A 21,057-nucleotide genomic window follows, 5' to 3' on the forward strand; every position below is an offset into this window, starting at 1 on the left:
TGCTTGACAATCCCATTTCCTGGAGTTCCAACAATAAATGTACCACTGCTCGATCATCAGTCAAGACAGAATATACATCAGTTGTTGCCCCTATGACCCAACTCAAGTAGGTATGCTCAATTCTAAAAGAACTTTGTGTCTTTATTCCACAGTGTCCGATTATCTATTGTGACGAATGAAGCATATCGCTATTGATTTTCCACTTCATTCGAGAACAAGTCCAACAATCTCAAGTGATTAGAATTATTATTCGCTTTGGGTATTTCGTGTACTGTAAGGCTACGTTTGGTTTATGTGATGAGATAATGAAATGATTAGTAATTAGAGTGATTATGAAATGATATATATGGATTAATAGTATGATGGGATAAATAAGATGATGTTTGGTATGGTTTTAAAATGATGTATTAATTTTGTAAAATTTATTGGAATGACAAAAATACCCTTTCGACATATAGTAAATGAGATGATTCTGCTTCTTGTTTGGTATAATTTTTCAGACATGGATAAGTAGTGGATGTAAGTATTTATTTTACTAAAATACCCTGTAAGTTAAAATCTATGGTACAAAGACGGCCCACGCCTTTCTCTTCCTAAATCCAATTTGTAACCCTTCCGTCCTCTGTTGGTGGAACACTCTCTCTGCGATTTTTAAGTTCATCACCGTGGCTTCGCACAATTATATGGAGTGACGACTACTGAAAATGTGAATTTCTTCCACTCGAAGTGGTAACATGTTTTGTGCAAACATCAATTTCATTTTTCTCCCACCAATTACAGTTGTCCTACGATTTCATTTTCTTTTGTTCTATGACGAAATCGTTGTTGTGCATCGTATTGTTTAGGGTCGTTCAACGGTGATTCGAAGTGTTGTCAACGTATTGACCGGTTTTGAAACTAATGTCTGTGAAGAAAACCAGCTACTTGTGTAACCTATTTAGTCGAAGAGATGGTGATGTCTTCTATTTATTCTTCGAATTTTGTTTTGTAATAAATATTGTAGATTTGCAGATCGTCAGTTGAGAGCTTTTTGTTGTTGTATTTTCAATTATTGTGTATTATATTTGGTATGTTAAGCTGAGCCTGATACCAATGAAACGGATAGTTAGATTCTATGAATACATGGCTTATTGTGTGAAAAATATGTTCAATGTGAAACGAGTATTTTTACATGTCATTGGCTTAAGCATGATGTAGAAATATTTTAAGTATCTTATTTAAGAAATGTTTTATATGACAGTTTATGGATTTGTGTAGTTAAATTATGTTGACTACTTGAAATGACTTATTTGTACTTGTATTTACTGTTAACTCTTCCAGGGTTTGTGATGAAACATATTTGAATGCAGCCTAAAACCTATGTTGTTTTTGTTGGAAGAAAAGCTGGTGTATATGACAAGTGGTCTGAAGCGAACTCCAAAGTTTATAGATTTCATGGGCTTGTTTCAAAGGGTACGAGACTAGGAAAGAGGCCGATGACGTGTTTGAGAGTTTTTTTTAAAAAAAACGTCGGTTCAAACTTCGTGCTAATAGCCTAATTTGTCCACTTCAAATCCGAATGCTACTGGTGACAATGAACGTAAGCCTTGTAACAAACTAGGTGATTTAATGCAAGCTATATCAGATTCAACTCGTGAAAATCGCAATCTAGCGAAGAAAATGGAGAAGAACTCGGAAGAGATAGCTATGTTGTTGGAGAAAATGGAGTTGATCGACGAGTAGTAAATGACTTGTGATTATTAAGTTTACTTCTTTGTTAGTATTTCCACGTAAGTATGTGTGGTACCAATTTTTTGAATTTCTTCGATGTCTGATGCACTTAACTTGTATGCACATATTATTTAAGTGTCCGCTACATTTTGATGCTGTGTATTGATTTTGGAAGGATATTTCATGCAAGTGTGTTCTTTGTTTATGGTTGTAAAAAATTTTCACTGATCATCAGCATTATTTTGTAATATTCCTTCCTTAATAGTTGATTGTCCATGAATCAGTTCCTGTAGTAATGTTTAATTGAAATATATCCTACAAATTTCTACTTCAATTTTCTCCAACTTCGGTAATGCATCAGTTTAAATAATTTGACGATTTCTTTGCATATTAGTGGTGAAAGTGTATGTATTCAATCCTTTGTGTGCGAAGAGGTGTAGCAGCATGTACAATTGGACCGAAAACAACAATTTCGGTTGGTTTCCAAACATTATTAATAATGTAAATATTAGAATATGTTATTAATGGCTAATACCTACCACCCTGAGGCCCTTTGTTACAATTTGATTTGCATATTTTCTTTGGACTTCACATACGAATCTCCAAAATTGAGGGAACATGTTGAAAGACTTGTATTTAATACAAGCAGTTGGGTAAGTTGCTCCACATTAAAGTTTGTATGTTTAAAGACAGCTTCTTACTCATGCACGCACGTACTGATCTTCCAATTTCATGTGATGTTCTGAGCATTTTCGAAAAAATGTATGTTACTTGTTACTTTGGTTCTGAAGATACTGTCACTAGCTCCTACATTGTATCGATGATTGATCTTTGTTCCGACGATGAAACCAAGAAGGTTCAGAAAGGTGAGAAGTGTGAAGTGAAATGCCAGGGTGTTGAAATGCTTCACCCTTCATCTGATGTGCCAAACCGGAGGAAGAAAATGAAGTTATGTCACCCAAAAATGGAGATACAGCCCGACTGTAACGAAGAAGATGACACCACGAAGGTGAAAGTTCATCGTGCAACCCAAGGTGAAGAGTACAAGATAAAATTGGATAGCCATGGCAAATCGGTCATCCTCCTCATTGACCTCACCACTGACTCCAGTGGGTAGCAGGTGCAACAGTAGAGTAGGTTTCGTTCTTTCCCCACAATTTTGAATGCATGGTATAGAACTATCCCCTTTGACGCCATGTTCGTACATTAGACACGTTGTTAATATTGTTTTCAACGGTGGGGAAGAGCAAACTTTGTACCAACCTTTTATATATGAATTCTGCAAAGTAATGATAAAGGAGTGTTCTTGGAATAAGAAATCCTATTAATTTTTCTGATTTCGTGGTTTTCTTCTTGTCCTTAAACTCATAATTTCGAAGTGTAAATGCAACATGTGCATTTTCTTTCATTCTATGTTTTGTAAGCGAATTCATTAATGTTCAGGACAATAAAAACCTATGGCACTATCAATACGTAGCATTCTGACGGTGAAAAGTTACCACGAATGCATTACTGGTTCGAACTCGTACACCTACATTAACTAGTTAATACAGAAGGCGAAGATGCTTATCCATGAAACATACTGGAAATGAGCAAAACACATAAACAAAACAAGTACTGGTTCGAATCCCTTCAAAAAGACTAGAATAATAGAGGTGATACATGTACGAATCGAAATGATTCATCTTCACAAAATGCACAGCTTCTTCACCCAGCCTAAAGTCTATTCACCAAACAAATCTTTTCGCGATGACCTAACCGTTGAAACAGAGCCAAGTCGTTGTGGTTGTTAAACAACAATTTAGCAGCAAGCACTTGATCTTGTGCATCTGAAAGCTTATCCTCTGAAGCAAGCTTCTTGATCAAATCGCTCATTGTGATTTGCGTTATGTCGGCGAGGTTTTTGATGTCTTCAACAATTGTCTGTTCGTCGTCAGTGGCTTTCTTCTTTTTCTTAATATTCGAAGTTACACATTCTTTAGCTTTCGAGGACGGCTTATTAGTCTCAGATTTAGAGTCTTCAGCAGCATCAACTGTATCAAAGGCAGGTGTCTCGGCAAGCCACGCAGCAGTACATAGTTCATTATCTATGTTTAGGACCTCATGTAGCACATTCTCGAAATTGGTTGCGCTCACCTGTAGCACGATCATTTCCAAATATCTCACACTAGTCATGGTAATGTGTCCACTGCTTGTGTCTCATTGAATGTAACGTTGGGTCAGTCTACGACAAATCTAATAATTAGACAAGTAAATTCAACTACGTAAAGAATTCATAAAATAAACATTGAAAACAATACCTTCACGATTGTCTCCCATGTCTCATCTGTGACATCGATTGTGTTATCAGAATCGTTCCACCCCACACCACTTTTGCTTAACAATGTAACTATAGTACTATATGTTTTCTTTCATACGTGGATCTTCGAATTGATATGTGGATTTCCACGTAAGCTATTCTCGGGGATAGATTCCTGCATTGCATTCTCCGACAGATTTAAATAACCAGCCTTAAATCCATTCTCACTTTTCCATCCCTTTATTATGACATCTTTCAGTGCTTGGATTAGAACTTCTTCTTCTCGAGCATTCCAACTACGTCGTGTCTTGTCTTGTTTTTTGCTCCTACCGACAACGCTCGCGGACGATGCTCCACTGTCCATTTACACTTGATTGAGTTGTTTCTCTGACTCTGTACAAAACACAACATATTTCAACTGTGTCATAATGCTTGACAAAGTAAACACCTACCGAAATATAAAGCAATCTATAGTGCCAAAGGTATGTTGAAATTTTTGATAAAAACATACGTTATAGAACCAAAGTGAATAATGTCAGAACCTTGGTAAATTGACCATAACAAAACTAATACACCGAAATTGAAAGTACAATAGCTAACAATTGAAATGAAATACAAGCAAGTTAATTGTTCATGTTCCACATCGACATTGCTAACTCGTCTCTCCAAGCATCCCACCCTATTGAAGACTCCACACTGGTAATGAAATCATTTTGTGTGTCATTAGCCGGGCTACCCACATATTCTTCGACATTGTCCATTGGATCTTCATCCATTTGCGTCCATATGAAATTGTGTAAAAGAATGCAAGCCAAAATTATATGGTTCTGAACTTTGAGTGGGTAAAACGAAGGACTTCGAAGGATGACTCATCTTTTTTTCAACAAACCAAATGCTCTTTCTATTACGTTACGAGCTTGAGAGTGTCTCCAATTGAACAACTCCTTGTAATCTTGTGGACCGCAAGCACAATTGCCCCAAGCATCGCGATGATACCTAAAACGGCGATACAGCGTCAAGAAACCCTCGACATTTGCATATCCATTATCACAGAGATAATAACAACCTGCGTTTTCATAACATGAATAATAAAAACGTTGGCAAAGCTTTGTAACTAAATCATTAGTTGAAACTCTTGCTACAAAACGAAATAAGAAATAGAAACATCAAAATTTCATGTATAACCTCGTGGAACTCTCAATGAATCATCCCTGTTTAGCGCATCTCTTAAAACTCGAGCATCTACCGCGGATCCCTCCCAGCCCGTGAGAGCGTATATGAAATTCATATTGCGGTCACATACCCCCAATACATTAACTGCAATAGTACCTTTTCGATTTCTATATCTTGCTTTTTCTCGGCAAGGGACATGTACACCGATATGGGTTCCATCCAATGCGCCGAGGCAACCCTGTCAGCAATGTGTAAGTAAGATAGATATAGTCGAACCACATACTAAGGAAACCAAACTAAAAAAATGAGATAGTTCAAAATGAGGTATTACCTTAAAACACCTCCATGCTTCGCTTCTACAATCTTCATCGACAGGAGACGGCTTGACAAGGAGTAATGGATGTAACTTTAGCAACGCTTTAAGAACATCATGGAAATGAGCACTAACTGTCTGTCCACTACGTATGTAATCATGCCCAGCTACCCGATTCTTTTTATGATGCGCCAATATAGACAAGAACATGGCCACTTTCTCTTCGACGCGTACGTATCTTGAATCACCTATCCCTCCTAAGTTTGTTAACAAATAACAGAGTCGTCCAAACGCATTTTGATTCATCCTTAAGTTATTCACATATTGGATATCTCCGACCTCAATAATCCTATGCAAATTGCTCAATTGAGCATTTACTCTTTCGATCATGCTGTACGAAGCAGCTTGTCTTCGACGGACACGACGTGTAATTGAGATCATTCGCGTATGCTCTCGTATTAGGAGAAATAACATCAAAAAAGATCGATATAACATATGGTTCACCAGCAGAAGGATAACAATTTTTCTACGTTGCTCCATGTTGTCAATAAACTCAACCGAAAACTGGAAATTTATGTGTGATTAACAAACAAATGACATGAACATTGTAAACTAAGACATGTGATTTAATGGAGACGCGATTAACGGACATGGATATTAACCAAAATGCACAATGCACAATTGTATTTCAATTATCAGTTCTGAAAATTTCCATACGTTAGTGTTAAGAAAATATTTTCTTCAAAATTAAATGGTAAGTAAGAAAAATTAAGACTTATTATGCATTAACAATTACGTAGAATTTAAAGAGAAGAAAGACAATTATTTTCTTCACACTGTCATAAACAAAATGCAGAAAAAGTTTCTTCAAAAACAGTTGGGGAACTTCACAACTAACCAAACATCACTTCCATAGCATACCACAAGCTTCCATAGGCTCGCAATAGAAATAAATGAGATCAAAATTCTGCAGAAATCATTAATGTCACGAATAAGAAGCGGGAGAATGAATTCTTCTACCAAACAAAACTAGTTTCAAGAACTACAACATTTACCTCCACAAACGGAAGCTTACAAGACAGATGCAGACGACAGAAATGGACTGCACACTTCAACAGTAAAGCCGCCTTCACGAAGACGAGAGACAGTCACTTTTAGAGAGATGAGAAGAGGTTGGTATTTTATGTTGGTGAGATAAAGGGTAAATTGGGAAGGAGAAACAGGAATATGTAGTACTGTTCATGTCAGTATTGGGTATACCATCAAATAGTTGGGACTATTTTCTCTTTTTTTCATGGCCACATAGTGTTTACATCACGGGCCGGAAGTTATCACTACTCACGTAAAAAAACCAGTCAAACAACTGATACTTCATTATTTCTGCCTTAGTCCTCCGATAATCACTCCTACCAAACGTGGCCTAATATTATAATAATCACTGTCAATAGAAAATTTAAATTATTCTTCCATTCTCTACCACATAACACTGTTTGCTTTGTAGGATTATTAGCTTCACAACACTTGCCTTATTCTTGATTGATGTAATTATTATGTCACGAAAAATTAAACAATTTTAAAAATAGTTTTTTTACAAATTATTCTTATATTTTTATATCATATATTAGTTTTATCATAAAAGAATAAATACAATTAGTTTTATCATAAAAGAATAAATATAATTTATAAAATATAAAGTAATACACCAAAATCTTGTTAGTTCTCTTAATTTCCCCGCAAATTGCTTAGTCCAAATTATTTGCGGAGTTGTCAAGGACAAACTAGTTCAACTTCCCCCCGGCCACTTCGGTTCCGTTTCCCCACCGTTTCGATCCAATTCCGACGGTTCAGATTTACGCTCAAAAACACTTCTGTTGCACATTTGCACACCACACCCCTACCCCCAACATAGAATTGATCACCAACACGCAGGGAGGCAAGAAGTTCAAACCTCCACCACCAGGCCGCCGCTAAACGCCGTGAAAGGATGGCCTCTTTGGCCCTCACCACATCCTTAAGCCTTTGCTTTCGCCCACACTCCTCCCCTAAATCCCAAAAATCCAAAGCCGTCTATCCCTCCAGTGGATTTAAATCAATTGTCGCCAATTCCACTGATAATTCCGAGAGCAACCCGCTTAGTGGTTTTCCTCGACAGAAAGATCGCGCCCAGTTCGCTAAGAAAAATCCCAGATTCCTAATCAAACGTGATCCGATTGTTTCAACTCCGTCTGCTTCCACTTCCGCGGTGCCGGTAGTGCCGGCTCCCCAACCGTGGCAGGGTGCGGCCATTAAACCACTCATAGCTTCCATAGCTACGAGTGTTATTATCTGGTTCCTTCCGCCGCCTTCTGGGGTTTCAAGAATCGCGTGGCAATTGCTTTCCATTTTCTTGGCAACTATAGTTGGTATCATAACGCAGCCATTGCCTTTGGGAGCCGTAGCTTTAATGGGCCTCGGCGCTTCTGTTCTGACGAAAACTCTTACCTTTGCCGCTGCATTTTCAGCCTTCGGAGATCCCATTCCCTGGCTGATTGCATTGGCTTTCTTTTTTGCACGCGGGTTTATCAAGACTGGATTGGGTAACAGGATTGCTTACCAATTCGTGTCTTTATTCGGGAGTTCTTCTTTAGGATTAGGTTATAGTTTAGTTTTTAGTGAAGCCCTTTTAGCGCCGGCTATTCCCTCGGTCTCTGCTCGAGCCGGTGGCATATTTTTGCCTTTGGTGAAATCCCTTTGCGTTGCTTGTGGTAGTAATGTTGGTGATGGGACTGAGAAGAAGTTAGGATCTTGGCTAATGCTTACATGTTTCCAAACTTCAGTGATTTCGTCATCTATGTTTTTGACAGCAATGGCCGCAAATCCTTTGGCTGCTAACTTGACAGCAAGTACTATTAATATGTCCATTGGTTGGATGGATTGGGCTAAAGCCGCGATAGTGCCCGGACTGGTTTCGTTGATTGTGGTGCCAATGCTTTTGTATTTGATCTATCCACCTACAGTGAAGAGTAGCCCTGACGCGCCTAAGCTTGCTAAAGAGAGGTTGGAGAAGATGGGGCCTATGACTAAGAATGAGATAATCATGGCTGGAACATTGCTACTCACGGTATTGCAACATAAGAATCTAACTTGGATTATAAATTTTTCATTCAGTTACTTTTTGTTTCATTTATGCTGCTAATACTATGTCTACATGGTTAGTCATTCACATTTTGGGCTGCTAAAGTTTTACCTCTCTTTTGTTGATTGGATGTGTAAATTGTTAAGGAGTGTTATTTAGGGTCATTCAAGAATTACAAAGGTTTTGGCTCTTTGAATGGGAGTTAGAGTAATATGTGGAAATTAAAATACCCAAGATTTCATAAGCATATTTTCAGCTATTTTCATATTATTTTTGATAACGTGGGAAACCTTATATGCTTTCACCAACTGTTAGTTCTTATCATTAGAGTTTATTGCATGATGGAAAGTAAATATGCTAAGATTCAATTTTCGGTGTAAAAGCTCTGAAAGACTTGTATCTTCTGAATAGTGCTTACTCCTTACCATATTCTGAAGTTACTGAATTAATCATTAATTTCATTCAGTAGATAAGCGTGTATATAACATGGTTTTTCTCAAACTTCCCGTTACTCTATGATCCCTCGCTTAGATCCACAAAATTATTTAACGTTTTTTTATAATTTTTCTGAGTAAATCTAGTTTATGCGAAGCTGTTTTCTGTTTACATATCCAAAATGTGGCCCTTGTTTGAATTGTTTGTCTTTTATCCATGGCTATGGGGCACTGTTAAGTTTGATGTTTCGTTTCTTTACTCGTGTACTCTTATCCTGATCTTTTCAACAAATTTATCATAATTACTCTTTATTCAATGAACTTCACCCGTAATTTTCAAGCAGGCATTGTCATGGTGCCTTTGTGGTTGGCTTTTACTAAAATAAATTATATGATTGTATTTAAATGGCTCAAATCCATATCTGCATACAGAAGAATGATAAAATAATTGGAGAAACGAAAAGGTCAATACTTGTTGTTCAAAATTGCTCGTTAATATTTGGCATTTGGAAAGTAAAAACTCATTTCTAACTTTACAAGCCATTTTAGTTTCTGCTACTTAAGATTAAGATATTTCATTGTCTGATTTACACATATCTTGATCTATCAGTTCACTTGCATTTCGCGGCTATCTTATCATTGCCTTAATATGTTCACAACTATATCCGGGTCTGTATTAGCTACATTGCCTCAAAAATTTAGGAAACAGGATGTGGTTCCCTCCACCACATCCCATTACAGATTTCAGACTTTGACGACACCTCCATGTTTTTCGGCGGATAGTATTATGTGGACAAAATAATATCTTGATGGCATTTTCGATTCCAAAATAAAATTCTCAACATCAATGCTGACGTTCTTTTACCTGATTTTATTCAAATTGACGACTCCAAAATTTTTTTTCCACGTATGTTCCATGTATATGGTAGGACTATGGGTCTTTGGAAGCAAGCTGAATGTAGATGCCGTTACTGCAGCAATTCTTGGACTATCCGTCCTCCTCATAACCGGAGTCGTCACATGGAAAGAGTGTCTGGCCGAATCAGTTGCTTGGGACACCCTTACGTGGTTTGCTGCACTTATAGCAATGGCTGGATATCTAAACAAATATGGACTCATTTCCTGGTTCAGCCAAACCGTAGTTAAGGTTTGTTCACTTTTCACCACATCTTACATTAGAGATGGGGAGCAACAAGCGCCCCTTCTATTCCACTTGGCCACCTGTATAGCACAATTTTAAAACCTTGCATGGAGCTTTTGTAAAGTTTAAAATTTTTTAGTTTTACTGTTAACACAAGCTATGATTTTTTTTCCGTCTTTTCTTACGAGTAGCCTAATGTAACTCATAGTTTAAGAGTTATTTTTCTTCTTGCCCTCTACTTTATATCATTCATTTGTTTCTAAGATGTATCTTCTCTATTTTTTTCCCTTCATTTACAGTTTGTTGGCGGCCTGGGCCTTTCATGGCAGCTATCTTTTGGTATTCTCGTTCTCCTATACTTCTATTCTCACTATTTCTTTGCAAGCGGGGCTGCGCACATTGGGGCCATGTTTACCGCATTTCTATCAGTAGCAAGTGCATTGGGTACTCCGCCGTATCTTGGTGCCATTGTCCTCTCTGTCCTCTCAAATCTTATGGGTGGCATTACTCATTACGGGATTGGATCAGCACCCGTCTTCTATGGAGCTGGCTATGTGCCACTTGCGAAATGGTGGGGCTATGGATTCTTGATCTCTGTTGTGAATCTTGTTATATGGCTCGGTGTGGGCGGAGCATGGTGGAAACTCATTGGCTTATGGTAGAACCAGCTCTTCAGATTAACTCTCTCGTACAATAATTTTCGTCTGTTTCGATTGGTTACAGTTTTGGTTTCCCTCATGGACATTCACCTTTTGAACATTTTTCTTTGAAACAAAGATTTCAGAAGTTTAGACGGGATCATGTGTAATTTGAATATATGAGATTCCTACTAAGTGAACATATAATGGGTTATTTTACGAATCAAATACAAATTTTTTTTAGGAGAAAGATTTGAATTTTACATAAAATATATAGTAAATAGTTAATTTAGTCGTAAAAAGTTTGTAAAAATTATTATATTGTCAATAAGATTAGAAGTGTACATTTTTTTTGTGGACTTAGAAAGTAAGATTAGAGGCAGTTTTGTCTATTTGTAATACCAAAGATCAAAATGTTATAGTAAGTGTTCAGCAAATTAATTTGTGTCTTGGATTTTATTTTTTCTTATGTAATGAATAATCTTTATTTTAATAATATTTTACGTTTGAATATATTCTGAAATTTATTTTATCTGTATAGACATGCAAACTGCATAGATGAAAACTTTGAATATATTATGGTACAATGAAGTCGTACAAGTTTGTCGATCATGAAACTCATTTAAAGTTATTGTATATTCTAAACTCGTTCTTAGTCGATGCAGTCATGTAAAATAAAGATAAATGTCGTTTGAGTTTGAGATTGATATTTGTGATGTTATATGTCATGTTTCATTTGTAGGGGCGTGGAAATGTCCCATCATACTTGATGAGTGATCATATGAAGAGTTATTGAACAATTTTCCCTTGGAATTTCTAAGTGGTTGTCATTTATCAAGTAGATAAGTCAGTAGTTATGGTTGTACATCATTAGTTCTGTGACCCGAGACAACATAGAAACTCTACCTTTTAGTGCTGCACTTTGACTCGTTTACGGACTCCGTGAGGGTCATGTGGTGAGGTCGGATGTAGTTTCGACATACGTAAGAGCCGATGCATTGCAGTTTGAGATTCACTGCTCACATACGGGTGTGTATATTCTATGTGATCTGGTGAATTAATAGTGCATAGAATATATGGTCAAAGTAAGAATGATTACTTAAAGATGCATCACATTGTTATCGAATTTATATGCAAGCCTCGATAAACTAATGGTTTCAAATTCGATCGAGATATATGAGTCAAATGGACCGTACTATATGTTAAACACAACCTACTGGTTCTTGCAGACATTATCACCGATGCTTTGGGATTCATGAAACGATGCTGCTAGAGGCACTTATCATGATTCAAAAAGTGTAATCAGAAATGAGTTTTGGTGTTTTTTGAGATCAAGGGGTTGATCCATAGAATGAAGCTAACAAGGTAAGCCCATATAAGAGACACACGTCTCGAATAACACAAGTTATGAATCTACAATTAGCTTTATTTCTAAACCATTGAGAGTCATACCAATATTGATTTTTGAATTCATGTTGAGATAGTCAAATTCAATGAGTTGAATTTGATAACTAAGTTTGATAGAAATCAAACATATGGTTTCTAAATATGTTTATAAGTGAATTCTATATTTGGAAGTTGTGAGAGTTATCATGACTAAATTTGTGATGACACTGCAACTGCATGAAATTTATTGAAAGAGTTCCAAAATTGACAGCTGCCAAATTGAGTTAGTGAAAAGTTGATTTTTGGATGTTGACTTTGATTCAGCGGTTTTTCAAAAAGTTTGATTTTGCATCATTATAACGAGCTTTGTATATCACAAAATTTTAAGTGTAATGCATACAATTCATTGTCATGATTAAGTCTTATCAATTTGATAACTTTTGAGAAATCAAAATCAATAACATTTGAACTTACTTCAGGCAATGTCTCACCACTCTCACCTCCATGATACTTCGACAAAAAATTTAAATCACAATTATACCTCTTAAACACCACATCTGCAACACTCCCTCCAAATTATTGAAAACAACACAACAAAGAATTAAGGTAAAGAAGCAAATCATATCTCTTAGTTGTTGTGTTTGCAACTAACTTTATCTTATATCGATTGCACTTGAATTCATGCGGTACGAGGAGGTTTACCTAATCTCGATTGCACTTGAATTTATGTGGCTCAAACCATTAGATTCTTCTTTCAACGAGACTCGTTTGTCTACTCGTCATGACATCTCCAACATCTTGGGAAGAAGAAATAACAACGCTCGGGATTGAACCGGCTATATCATCACAATGTGGATAAACCTCTTTGTACAAAAGTAATTTAAGGGGTTTATACTAAAACAAATAATTCTCCTCACTCTTTGGGGCCTTCAATTTAATTTTTCTTTTCTTTTTCTTTTTCTTTGACCTCTTTTTCTTTATCATGTTTTCCAAATTTTCTTCTTTCTATGGTCATCTCACTCTTTTGATCACTCTTTTTTCGGTTATTTTACTATATTTTTCACTCACCTTCATGAACTATCAATTGAACCTCAAGAATTTCTTTTTTTTGGATTCGATTGAACAAGAAACATACATTTTTCCTCAATACATTTTACTTTGTCTACTATTCTCCTCCATAATAGACAAATTAGACACTTCTGCTCTACCAAATGATTCAGTCTCCACTGTATATCGTTCAACATCATTCGACTCATCAACAAGCGGGATATTATAATCAAAAACTTTTTCAACCACGTCATATTCAGATTCCACTACAACCTCAACTTCAGGTTCAGATTCAGGTTCAACTACAACCTCAATTCCAATTTGAGATTCAATCTCAACAGAAAAATCTACTATGGTCACCTTCTTACGTGGATATTGTATAATGTTATGTCCTATCTCTAGACACCAACGACATATAATATCACAAGTACGAGAAATTGAATTTTTAAATGTACCTTAATATTCATATTTGGTAATTTCATGTTTCGACTCCGTCATTTTACTAGCAATGATTTTCTCTTCCAAGCTTGACCGCCAGGTGGATGTCAAAGAAGCCTCATACAAGCCATGTTCATCTATCCTGCCAACTCCCCTGTCGTAGTGATTAGGAACAAATCGTTTCCTCATCACCCTTTTCATCTCATCCATCTTTCCTATAGGGTCCTCATTGTATTTCCTCCTATTCCGTACTAACTTAACCCACAAAGTAATAACATAGTCGGTAAACGCGCTACAAGCTCGTCTTACCTTCATTGCTTCCGTATAATCCCAACTCTCAAAGATACACTCCATCTTTTCCTCCCACTCAAGGTACGCATTTGGATCGGCTCCCCCACTTAAAAAATGGAATTGTCATCTTTATGTCACTCAGTCAATGCTCTCCCCGATTTTTACGTTTAGGATTCTCACCACGTCGTCTATCATCATCCCGGACTCAAGTACGACACTCTATTCACTTCAACTCCTCTCGTTATCCTATCCCCACCAACTTGCCTATACTTATCACGTAAAGGCTTAAATTCCTCCTCGTCTTTGCACCCACATTCTTAGGCTTAGACCTGCTCCCACTTGTATTAACCTCCAGCCTATCCACTCTCTCGCATAATGGCGCCAACTTGGCCCTCATTATCCTAGTGATACCACCTAAAAACGACCCCATTTGGACATTGGAAAGTCCTTGGTTCGAGTCATCTCTTACCTCCTTCTCCATTTTTTTTGACATTGTACCTGTAAGAAACGTTAGTAGAATAAAAAAATATTCTTCACCCGAATTCTCATGGTCACTCCAAAGAAAATTCACCCAACTCTTTTTTTGTCTCACTACAAATACTCACCAGTCACTCTAAAGAGTAAACGCTAAAACTCAAATATTTTCACTCAAAGTAGAGAGTTCTCTCGAAGGTGTGCTCAAACTTTGTATTTGTATAAATCAAACGTCTAGATTCAACTTGTGGACACTTGCAACTGTCTCGCTTGGACTACGCAAAGCTAAGAAATTTGAATTTTTTTAAGACTTGCACAACAAGGATTTGTGCGACTCGAAAAAACGAAGAAAGACTCAAAGAATTTCGAGAATCGCAAGATTCACTAAAGAACGAAGAACGATAGAACATTACAGATATGAAAACAAACGAAAGATTAACGCAGATCTGATAGTAAAAACAAGATACTTATTTGAATCAAAGGAACCAAAATCTCTGATACCAAATGATGCAATTCTTCAAACATGAAAATCAAACGCATTCAAAAACGGAGTCACATCATCGATTCAATGAAATAAAGAACGTTGGGTTGTCCCGATCTTTTTGAAACAAGTAAAGATTTCTGATATTCACCTCTAAGCTAAAAAAATTAGCAACAAATATTCACGAAGATAAACAACTGTTTTCAAGCGAACTTTCAAATAACTCATATTTGACAATCCGAGTTAAGAACAATCGACAAATGTCACAAAGATTAAATCTTTGATAAGTTTTATTTTTGTGTGTACAAAGCAAAGCTTATAAAATTTTGAGAGAAAACTCACAAATTCAATAATGTATTAAATTACTCGAGCTCGAAAAACTCGATTTCAAATTATTTTTAAATGATTTTTAAATTATATATATTAATTATATTTAAATAGCATTTAAATATAACTTTAGACATATATAATTTGAATTATCGAACTATTGATAAAATTAAATAATTATATATTAAATAAATACATATTAAAAACAAAAAAAAACACGTTCGGAAATTTTTTGAATATAAAAAATGACTGAGCAAGCATTATCTATTTGACGTCCAGGTTCACTGCACCAAGCCTTCGATGCTTTCTCCCAATATCTCCTTTTACTATGTCTTTGACTCTACTACGACTTGTGTCGTCTACGTCACGCGCTCTATTTTCCGGTGCTTAACCAAATATTCTCATTTATTTTCTTGAACATATTCAATTTTTTTCCTACTTTTTAATTAATTAGATTTTTTTTTTCAAAACTAAACTAGTGAAATATAAAATCAAATTTAAAAGGAAAATAATACATGATATTCACATAATTACTCAATTTTTTTATAGAAAATTTTGAGAAATTTAAATTTAAGAAGAGAAATTTGGAGTTTAAAATTTTCAAGAATTCGTCCAAATTTAGAGGATTTTCTAAATTGTTCCAAAAATATATATTTTGATCAATGGTTATATAAATGATATTGAATTCGCAAATTGATTCTGTTAATTAATTGATTAATTAATTATTAATTATAATAATAAATAATAGATGGCGTGTGCCGAAGAGGCGTCGATGGAGCGCGTGGAGTGCCAACAGAAGCAGATTCCGTAAGAGTAACTCATCACCTCCAGTTCGTCGTCCTCATTTCATTTCGACCAATTTCGACCAAAATTAAAAATCTCGCCATCGATCGAAACCCTATCCCAGCATGGCGACGTCGTTTGGGGGAGCAGCAATAGCCAAGGATCCCAAGCTGCAGATTTCTAGAAACTTTAGTGGCTTGAAGAATGCATCCACTTTGATTCTGCTTACCAAATTCCCTCAGGTTTCTCGCGCATCATCCTCTCCTTCGATTGTGGCCGTCAAAGCTGTTTCCACGGTAGCAATTCGATTTTTGCTTCTCAGTTGTCACTACGGATTGGAAGTTATGCCTCTTTAGTTTAACGAATAAAGATTTTTTTTTTATAAATTTTTTTGTTGGGGGAGAGGGTGGATGTTTCGGTCATGCATGGAGTGCAGCATTTGGTAATTGCGTGTATTGCAATAAACATGAAGATGTTTTACATATAAAATCATATGGTTTCTGTTGTCATGATGGTATGGTCAATTGGTTGTTTGATATTATTTTCTATGTACTAAATTGTTGTAATGTGCTCTTGAATTTGAAGAATGATGATTTTGATTCACGCATTGAACAATTTATAGACTATATTGCGATGCAAGCTAATTTCAAGATGCTATTTTAATTTACATCATGATCTCACTTCATTATTGCAAGACTCTACTCTGCATTTGATGAAATGATCATCTTGATTCATGTATTGAGCAATTTATTGGTTATATTTTTTGCTTCAAGCGAATTCCCAGATACTGTTTTTGTTTATATGTGATGATCTCGCTTCAGTATTGCAAGAGTTAACATTTCTATAAATTATGATTTTAATTCAAATTTTATTGATTATATTTGTGCTGGGACTCATTTTTATTCGATGTGGTGTATCCAACTTTGCTTATGTTACCTATGCTTTTTTCTGATCATTGTTTCTTTCCATCTAACCAATTTGACTTCTATAAAACTGATATGCATGCATTTATTATAATTTGTTGCTTTCTTTGCAGCCTCTGAAAACAGATGCTTCAGTCGAGAATAAACGCAGTAAGGTCGAAATCATCAAAGAGCACAGCAACTTCATAAGATATCCTCTCAATGAGGAGTTATTAACTGATTCTCCTAATATTAATGAAGCTGCTACACAAATAATCAAGTTCCATGGTAGCTATCAACAGTATAACCGAGATGAACGTGGCACAAGGTCGTATTCATTTATGCTTCGTACAAAGAACCCGAGTGGAAAAGTTTCAAACAAACTCTATCTGGTTATGGATGATCTAGCTGATCAGTTTGGGATTCAAACACTTCGTTTGACAACTCGGCAAACGTTTCAGCTCCATGGTGTTTTGAAAAAAGATCTCAAGATAGTCATGAGTACAATCATTAAGAGCATGGGCTCGACACTTGGTGCTTGTGGTGATCTCAACAGAAATGTCCTTGCCCCAGCAGCACCATTTTTTCGAAAAGATTATCTTTTAGCGCAGAAAACTGCAGAAGATATTGCTGCACTTTTAACTCCACAGTCAGGGTTTTATTATGATATGTGGGTGGATGGAGAACAATTCATGTCTGCTGAATCCCCAGAAGTAGTTAAGGCTCTAAATGATAACTCCCATGGTACAAATTTTCCCAATTCACCTGAGCCCATATATGGAAAACAGTTCATGCCAAGAAAGTTCAAGATTGCAGTCACCGTTCCCACGGACAACTCGGTGGATCTTTTTACTAATGATATTGGAGTTGTTGTTGTATCTGATGCTGATGGGGAGCCACAGGGCTTTAACATATATGTAAATATATTTCTTTTTCGTTTTTTATCCAAAAAAATTAGTAGTAGTTGATATTTTCTGAGACTCGGTGGTTGTATATTTGCAGGTTGGTGGTGGGATGGGAAGAACACATAGATTGGAATCTACTTTCCCTCGATTGGCAGAACCATTGGGTTATGTGCCGAAAGATGATATATTATATGCAGTCAAGGCTATCGCTGTCACTCAAAGAGAAAATGGAAGGAGAGATGATCGAAAGTACAGTAGAATGAAATACTTGCTTAGTTCGTGGGGGATAGAAAAGTTCAGAAGTGTGGTCGAGCAATACTATGGGAAGAAGTTTAAACCTTGCCATGAGTTACCCGATTGGGAATTTAAAAGCTATCTCGGTTGGCACGAGCAGGTTGGCTTGACAGTAGTAGGAGACGAAACTCTTAACATGAAACTTTTTTTTTTATCTTTTTACCGCATCATGTCAATTTTTTAATCCGTATATCATGTGACTGACTTTTTCTGCAATTGATTGTTCAAATGCTTGTTTTGCAGGGAGATGGTGGTTTATTTTGTGGTCTTCATGTGGATAATGGCAGAATCAAGGGAACAATGAAGACGATTTTAAGGGAAATTATTGAGAAGTATAATTTGAATGTGCGTATCACACCTAACCAAAATATTATCTTGTGTGATGTCCGACAAGCATGGAAGCGCCCTATCACTACAGCTCTTGCTCAGGGTGGTCTACTGGTAAAAAATATTCAGAATTTTAGCTTTTATAATTTTCTTTAACCTTTGGAGAGTATTCTTGCTGTGTTTGGCAAAAAGACAGCTAGTTGTCTCGATTTCTGGGAATCGCATAATGCTCGAGCGAAGTAGCTTCAGTCGCACAAGCTGGATTTGAACATTGTAATTCGGATTTCACAAATGTATTAGTATGTTCCCAAGGATCAACAAAAGTCAGTATTTCATTTAAAAGAAATCTAGGTCTGGAGCAAGGAGAGTGGGGAGTTTTTCTATTGGAATTTTTTGCATTGGTTTTATTTTGAAGTTTATGCTGCTATTCTTTTGTAGAAATCTGATTTTTTGAGTTCTGAGGAGGCTGTATAAACCTTTTTTTTGGAACAGCAACCAAGGTTTGTAGATCCGCTCAACTTGACAGCAATGGCATGCCCTGCTTTTCCTCTTTGTCCTTTGGCTGTTACAGAAGCTGAACGAGGAATACCTGACATATTGAAGAGAATTCGTGCTGTTTTTGAAAAGGTAATATCTTCCATTTTCCACTTATACCAAACTGGAAATATATAGAAACTCCTCCAATACAACATGCTACAATTGTAGTTGTCATCTGAAGCTTGTCAACAAAAAACGTCCTCGTTTCAGGTTGGTCTCAAGTATAATGAATCCGTGGTAATAAGGATAACAGGTTGCCCCAATGGTTGTGCTAGACCGTACATGGCTGAGCTCGGGTTGGTTGGCGACGGTCCAAATAGTTACCAGGTAAACTAAGTCACCAAATCATTGTTTTAGGACTCCTTAAATGGATTGAAATTATTTCATATTAACAAGTGCTGCTGCTCCATCTGTGGTACAGATTTGGCTCGGTGGGAATCCAAACCAAACCTCTTTAGCAAAAGCATTCAAGGATAAGGTTAAGCTTCATAATCTTGAGGATGTTTTTGTGCCTCTATTTTACCACTGGAAACACAAGCGGCTCTCTAAAGAATCATTTGGTGACTTCACAATTCGCATGGTAAGTCGTGATAAATACAAGGTTACGAAACGCAATAAGCTCTAAACATTTTGAAGAATATGCTGATCCCTTATTGCACCGTGGCCGAGAAAGAAAAATGTGTTGAAAAATTGAAAAAAATTTAGAGAGTGAAATCATATTTTTTATATATAATATATAATATAATATAATACATAAAAATATGCAAGTAGTTTGGAAGAATTAAGGAGAAATTTTGTTTTGGGGGTGGTGCTCTACACTTTCTAGCCACCCTCTGGCTCTGCTGTTGATATTGTCTGATTAAATATGAATTGATTGCTATTTCAAGCATCTGGATGAACTATTGGCCAGGGAACGGAGAAGCTTTTGGAGCTGGTGGATAAATGGGAAGGAATACCCTTATCAACATCGCGACATAACTTAAAACTCTTTGCAGACAAGGAGACATTTGAAGCCATGGATGCTCTAGCAAGACTGCAAGATAAGAATGCTCATGAGTTGGCAATGGAAGTCATACGCCATTACGTATCTACACACAAGAAGCATATTCATTGAACGATCAATCCAAAATATGACTCAATCTACTCGTGCAAGGGTTCATGCAGATGCACAAAATCTTACCTGTTACTGGTCGGTAACAAGCTTAAACACCGAGGACGGAACACCATTAAGTATCGAGCAGTGAGTTCTTAACCTGTATCTGAACCTTATTTTTGCTCTCAGTTTTCTTGAATACATGATTTTTGGATTATTTTTTGGGGTTTCTTTGCTCTTTTTTTCAAGATTTATGTTCGAAATTGGGTAAGTTTAACGCATCATGTGCGTGAAACCTTCATTAATTGGATTGGGAAGGTGAAGTTAGTTTATGTTAACATGTGTTAATTTATGTACTGAAGAATAAATCCTAAGTTTAACTAAATTATGACTTATGAGTCCATCCTTTTAGAATTGATGGTGTTTTTTGTTCTCTTGCTTCTTTTTATGTTTATTGGAAAACAGATCGTAAGCATTTCTTGAGAAGTAAATATAGTATTTGTTTAAGTTGAAAATTTTGTTTTATTTATTTATTTTTAAAAATAAATCTATATTTAGGATAAATAGTAAAAAGTACTGTATTATTCTTCAAATGATTGATATACATACATACCTGCATATATATGATTTAAGTGAACATGGTATAAAACAATTAGGTTAAAACAAGGAGGATAAAAAAACGTTTTATAATACCAAGTGTTGCAAGTAAATTACATAAGATTTGTTCGTGAAAGTTCGAAAGAAATCTTTATGCAAACTCCTCTTCTTCCTGTTGTAAGAAGATATTCATAGTTCAGAAAATGATTTCTGATGGTTACAAGATTAAACTCTTTCAATTTTTTTTTTTTATCTCATAGATAGAAAAATAGAGAAAATCAAAATCAGCACAATAGATCCTCAAATGATCGAATAAAAACTATCCAGCTACTTAGAGCAGCAAGATGATTTT

General features: G+C 36.0%; 3 protein-coding genes across 4 annotated transcripts; 2 read left to right on the top strand and 1 right to left on the bottom strand.

Moving 5' to 3' along the window:
• Window positions 1-4,016: 4,016 nt before the first annotated feature.
• On the bottom strand, window positions 4,017-6,457 carry LOC140981458 (uncharacterized). Of its 2 annotated transcripts, none has more exons than XM_073447870.1 (3): window positions 5,514-6,455; window positions 5,195-5,420; window positions 4,017-4,402 (listed from the first exon to the last, which is right to left on the bottom strand). In XM_073447870.1, the coding sequence occupies exons 1-3, from the start codon at window positions 6,033-6,035 to the stop codon at window positions 4,374-4,376; spliced, it is 777 nt and encodes a 258-aa protein (XP_073303971.1). In that variant the 5' UTR covers window positions 6,036-6,455; the 3' UTR covers window positions 4,017-4,373. The 2 variants fall into 2 exon arrangements, with proteins under 2 accessions (XP_073303971.1, XP_073303970.1); XM_073447869.1 differs by lacking the exon at window positions 4,017-4,402 and adding an exon at window positions 4,417-5,075 and having other exon boundaries at window positions 5,514-6,457.
• An 839-nt stretch (window positions 6,458-7,296) lies between these two features.
• On the top strand, window positions 7,297-11,042 carry LOC140981058 (dicarboxylate transporter 1, chloroplastic-like). Its single transcript, XM_073447294.1, has 3 exons — window positions 7,297-8,594; window positions 9,969-10,191; window positions 10,485-11,042. Exons 1-3 carry the CDS (start codon window positions 7,480-7,482, stop codon window positions 10,845-10,847), a joined length of 1,701 nt encoding a protein of 566 aa, XP_073303395.1. The 5' UTR covers window positions 7,297-7,479; the 3' UTR covers window positions 10,848-11,042.
• Window positions 11,043-16,096: 5,054 nt separating this feature from the next.
• LOC140980755 (sulfite reductase 1 [ferredoxin], chloroplastic-like) lies at window positions 16,097-20,411 on the top strand. Its single transcript, XM_073446800.1, has 8 exons — window positions 16,097-16,346; window positions 17,087-17,869; window positions 17,955-18,251; window positions 18,395-18,592; window positions 18,971-19,105; window positions 19,226-19,342; window positions 19,437-19,595; window positions 19,926-20,411. The coding sequence occupies exons 1-8, from the start codon at window positions 16,176-16,178 to the stop codon at window positions 20,127-20,129; spliced, it is 2,064 nt and encodes a 687-aa protein (XP_073302901.1). The 5' UTR covers window positions 16,097-16,175; the 3' UTR covers window positions 20,130-20,411.
• Window positions 20,412-21,057: the final 646 nt, after the last annotated feature.

This window comes from Primulina huaijiensis, chromosome 7, assembly GCF_012295235.1.
Source record: "Primulina huaijiensis isolate GDHJ02 chromosome 7, ASM1229523v2, whole genome shotgun sequence".
Classification (NCBI taxonomy): domain Eukaryota; kingdom Viridiplantae; phylum Streptophyta; class Magnoliopsida; order Lamiales; family Gesneriaceae; genus Primulina; species Primulina huaijiensis.

Excerpts from the sequence above, each read along its gene's own strand:
- LOC140981458 (XM_073447869.1), bottom strand. The coding sequence starts at position 6,035 with ATGGAGCAACGTAGAAAAATTGTTATCCTTCTGCTGGTGAACCATATG. Across the intron at positions 5,421-5,513 it reads AAGCATGGAGGTGTTTTAAG|GGTTGCCTCGGCGCATTGGA; the intron begins GTAATACCTCAT and ends CATTGCTGACAG. Across the intron at positions 5,076-5,194 it reads TTCATTGAGAGTTCCACGAG|GTTGTTATTATCTCTGTGAT; the intron begins GTTATACATGAA and ends ATGAAAACGCAG.
- LOC140981058 (XM_073447294.1), top strand. The coding sequence starts at position 7,480 with ATGGCCTCTTTGGCCCTCACCACATCCTTAAGCCTTTGCTTTCGCCCA. Across the intron at positions 8,595-9,968 it reads GCTGGAACATTGCTACTCAC|GGTAGGACTATGGGTCTTTG; the intron begins GGTATTGCAACA and ends TTCCATGTATAT. Across the intron at positions 10,192-10,484 it reads TCAGCCAAACCGTAGTTAAG|TTTGTTGGCGGCCTGGGCCT; the intron begins GTTTGTTCACTT and ends CTTCATTTACAG.
- LOC140980755 (XM_073446800.1), top strand. The coding sequence starts at position 16,176 with ATGGCGACGTCGTTTGGGGGAGCAGCAATAGCCAAGGATCCCAAGCTG. Across the intron at positions 18,252-18,394 it reads ATCTCGGTTGGCACGAGCAG|GGAGATGGTGGTTTATTTTG; the intron begins GTTGGCTTGACA and ends CTTGTTTTGCAG. Across the intron at positions 19,596-19,925 it reads GTGACTTCACAATTCGCATG|GGAACGGAGAAGCTTTTGGA; the intron begins GTAAGTCGTGAT and ends ACTATTGGCCAG.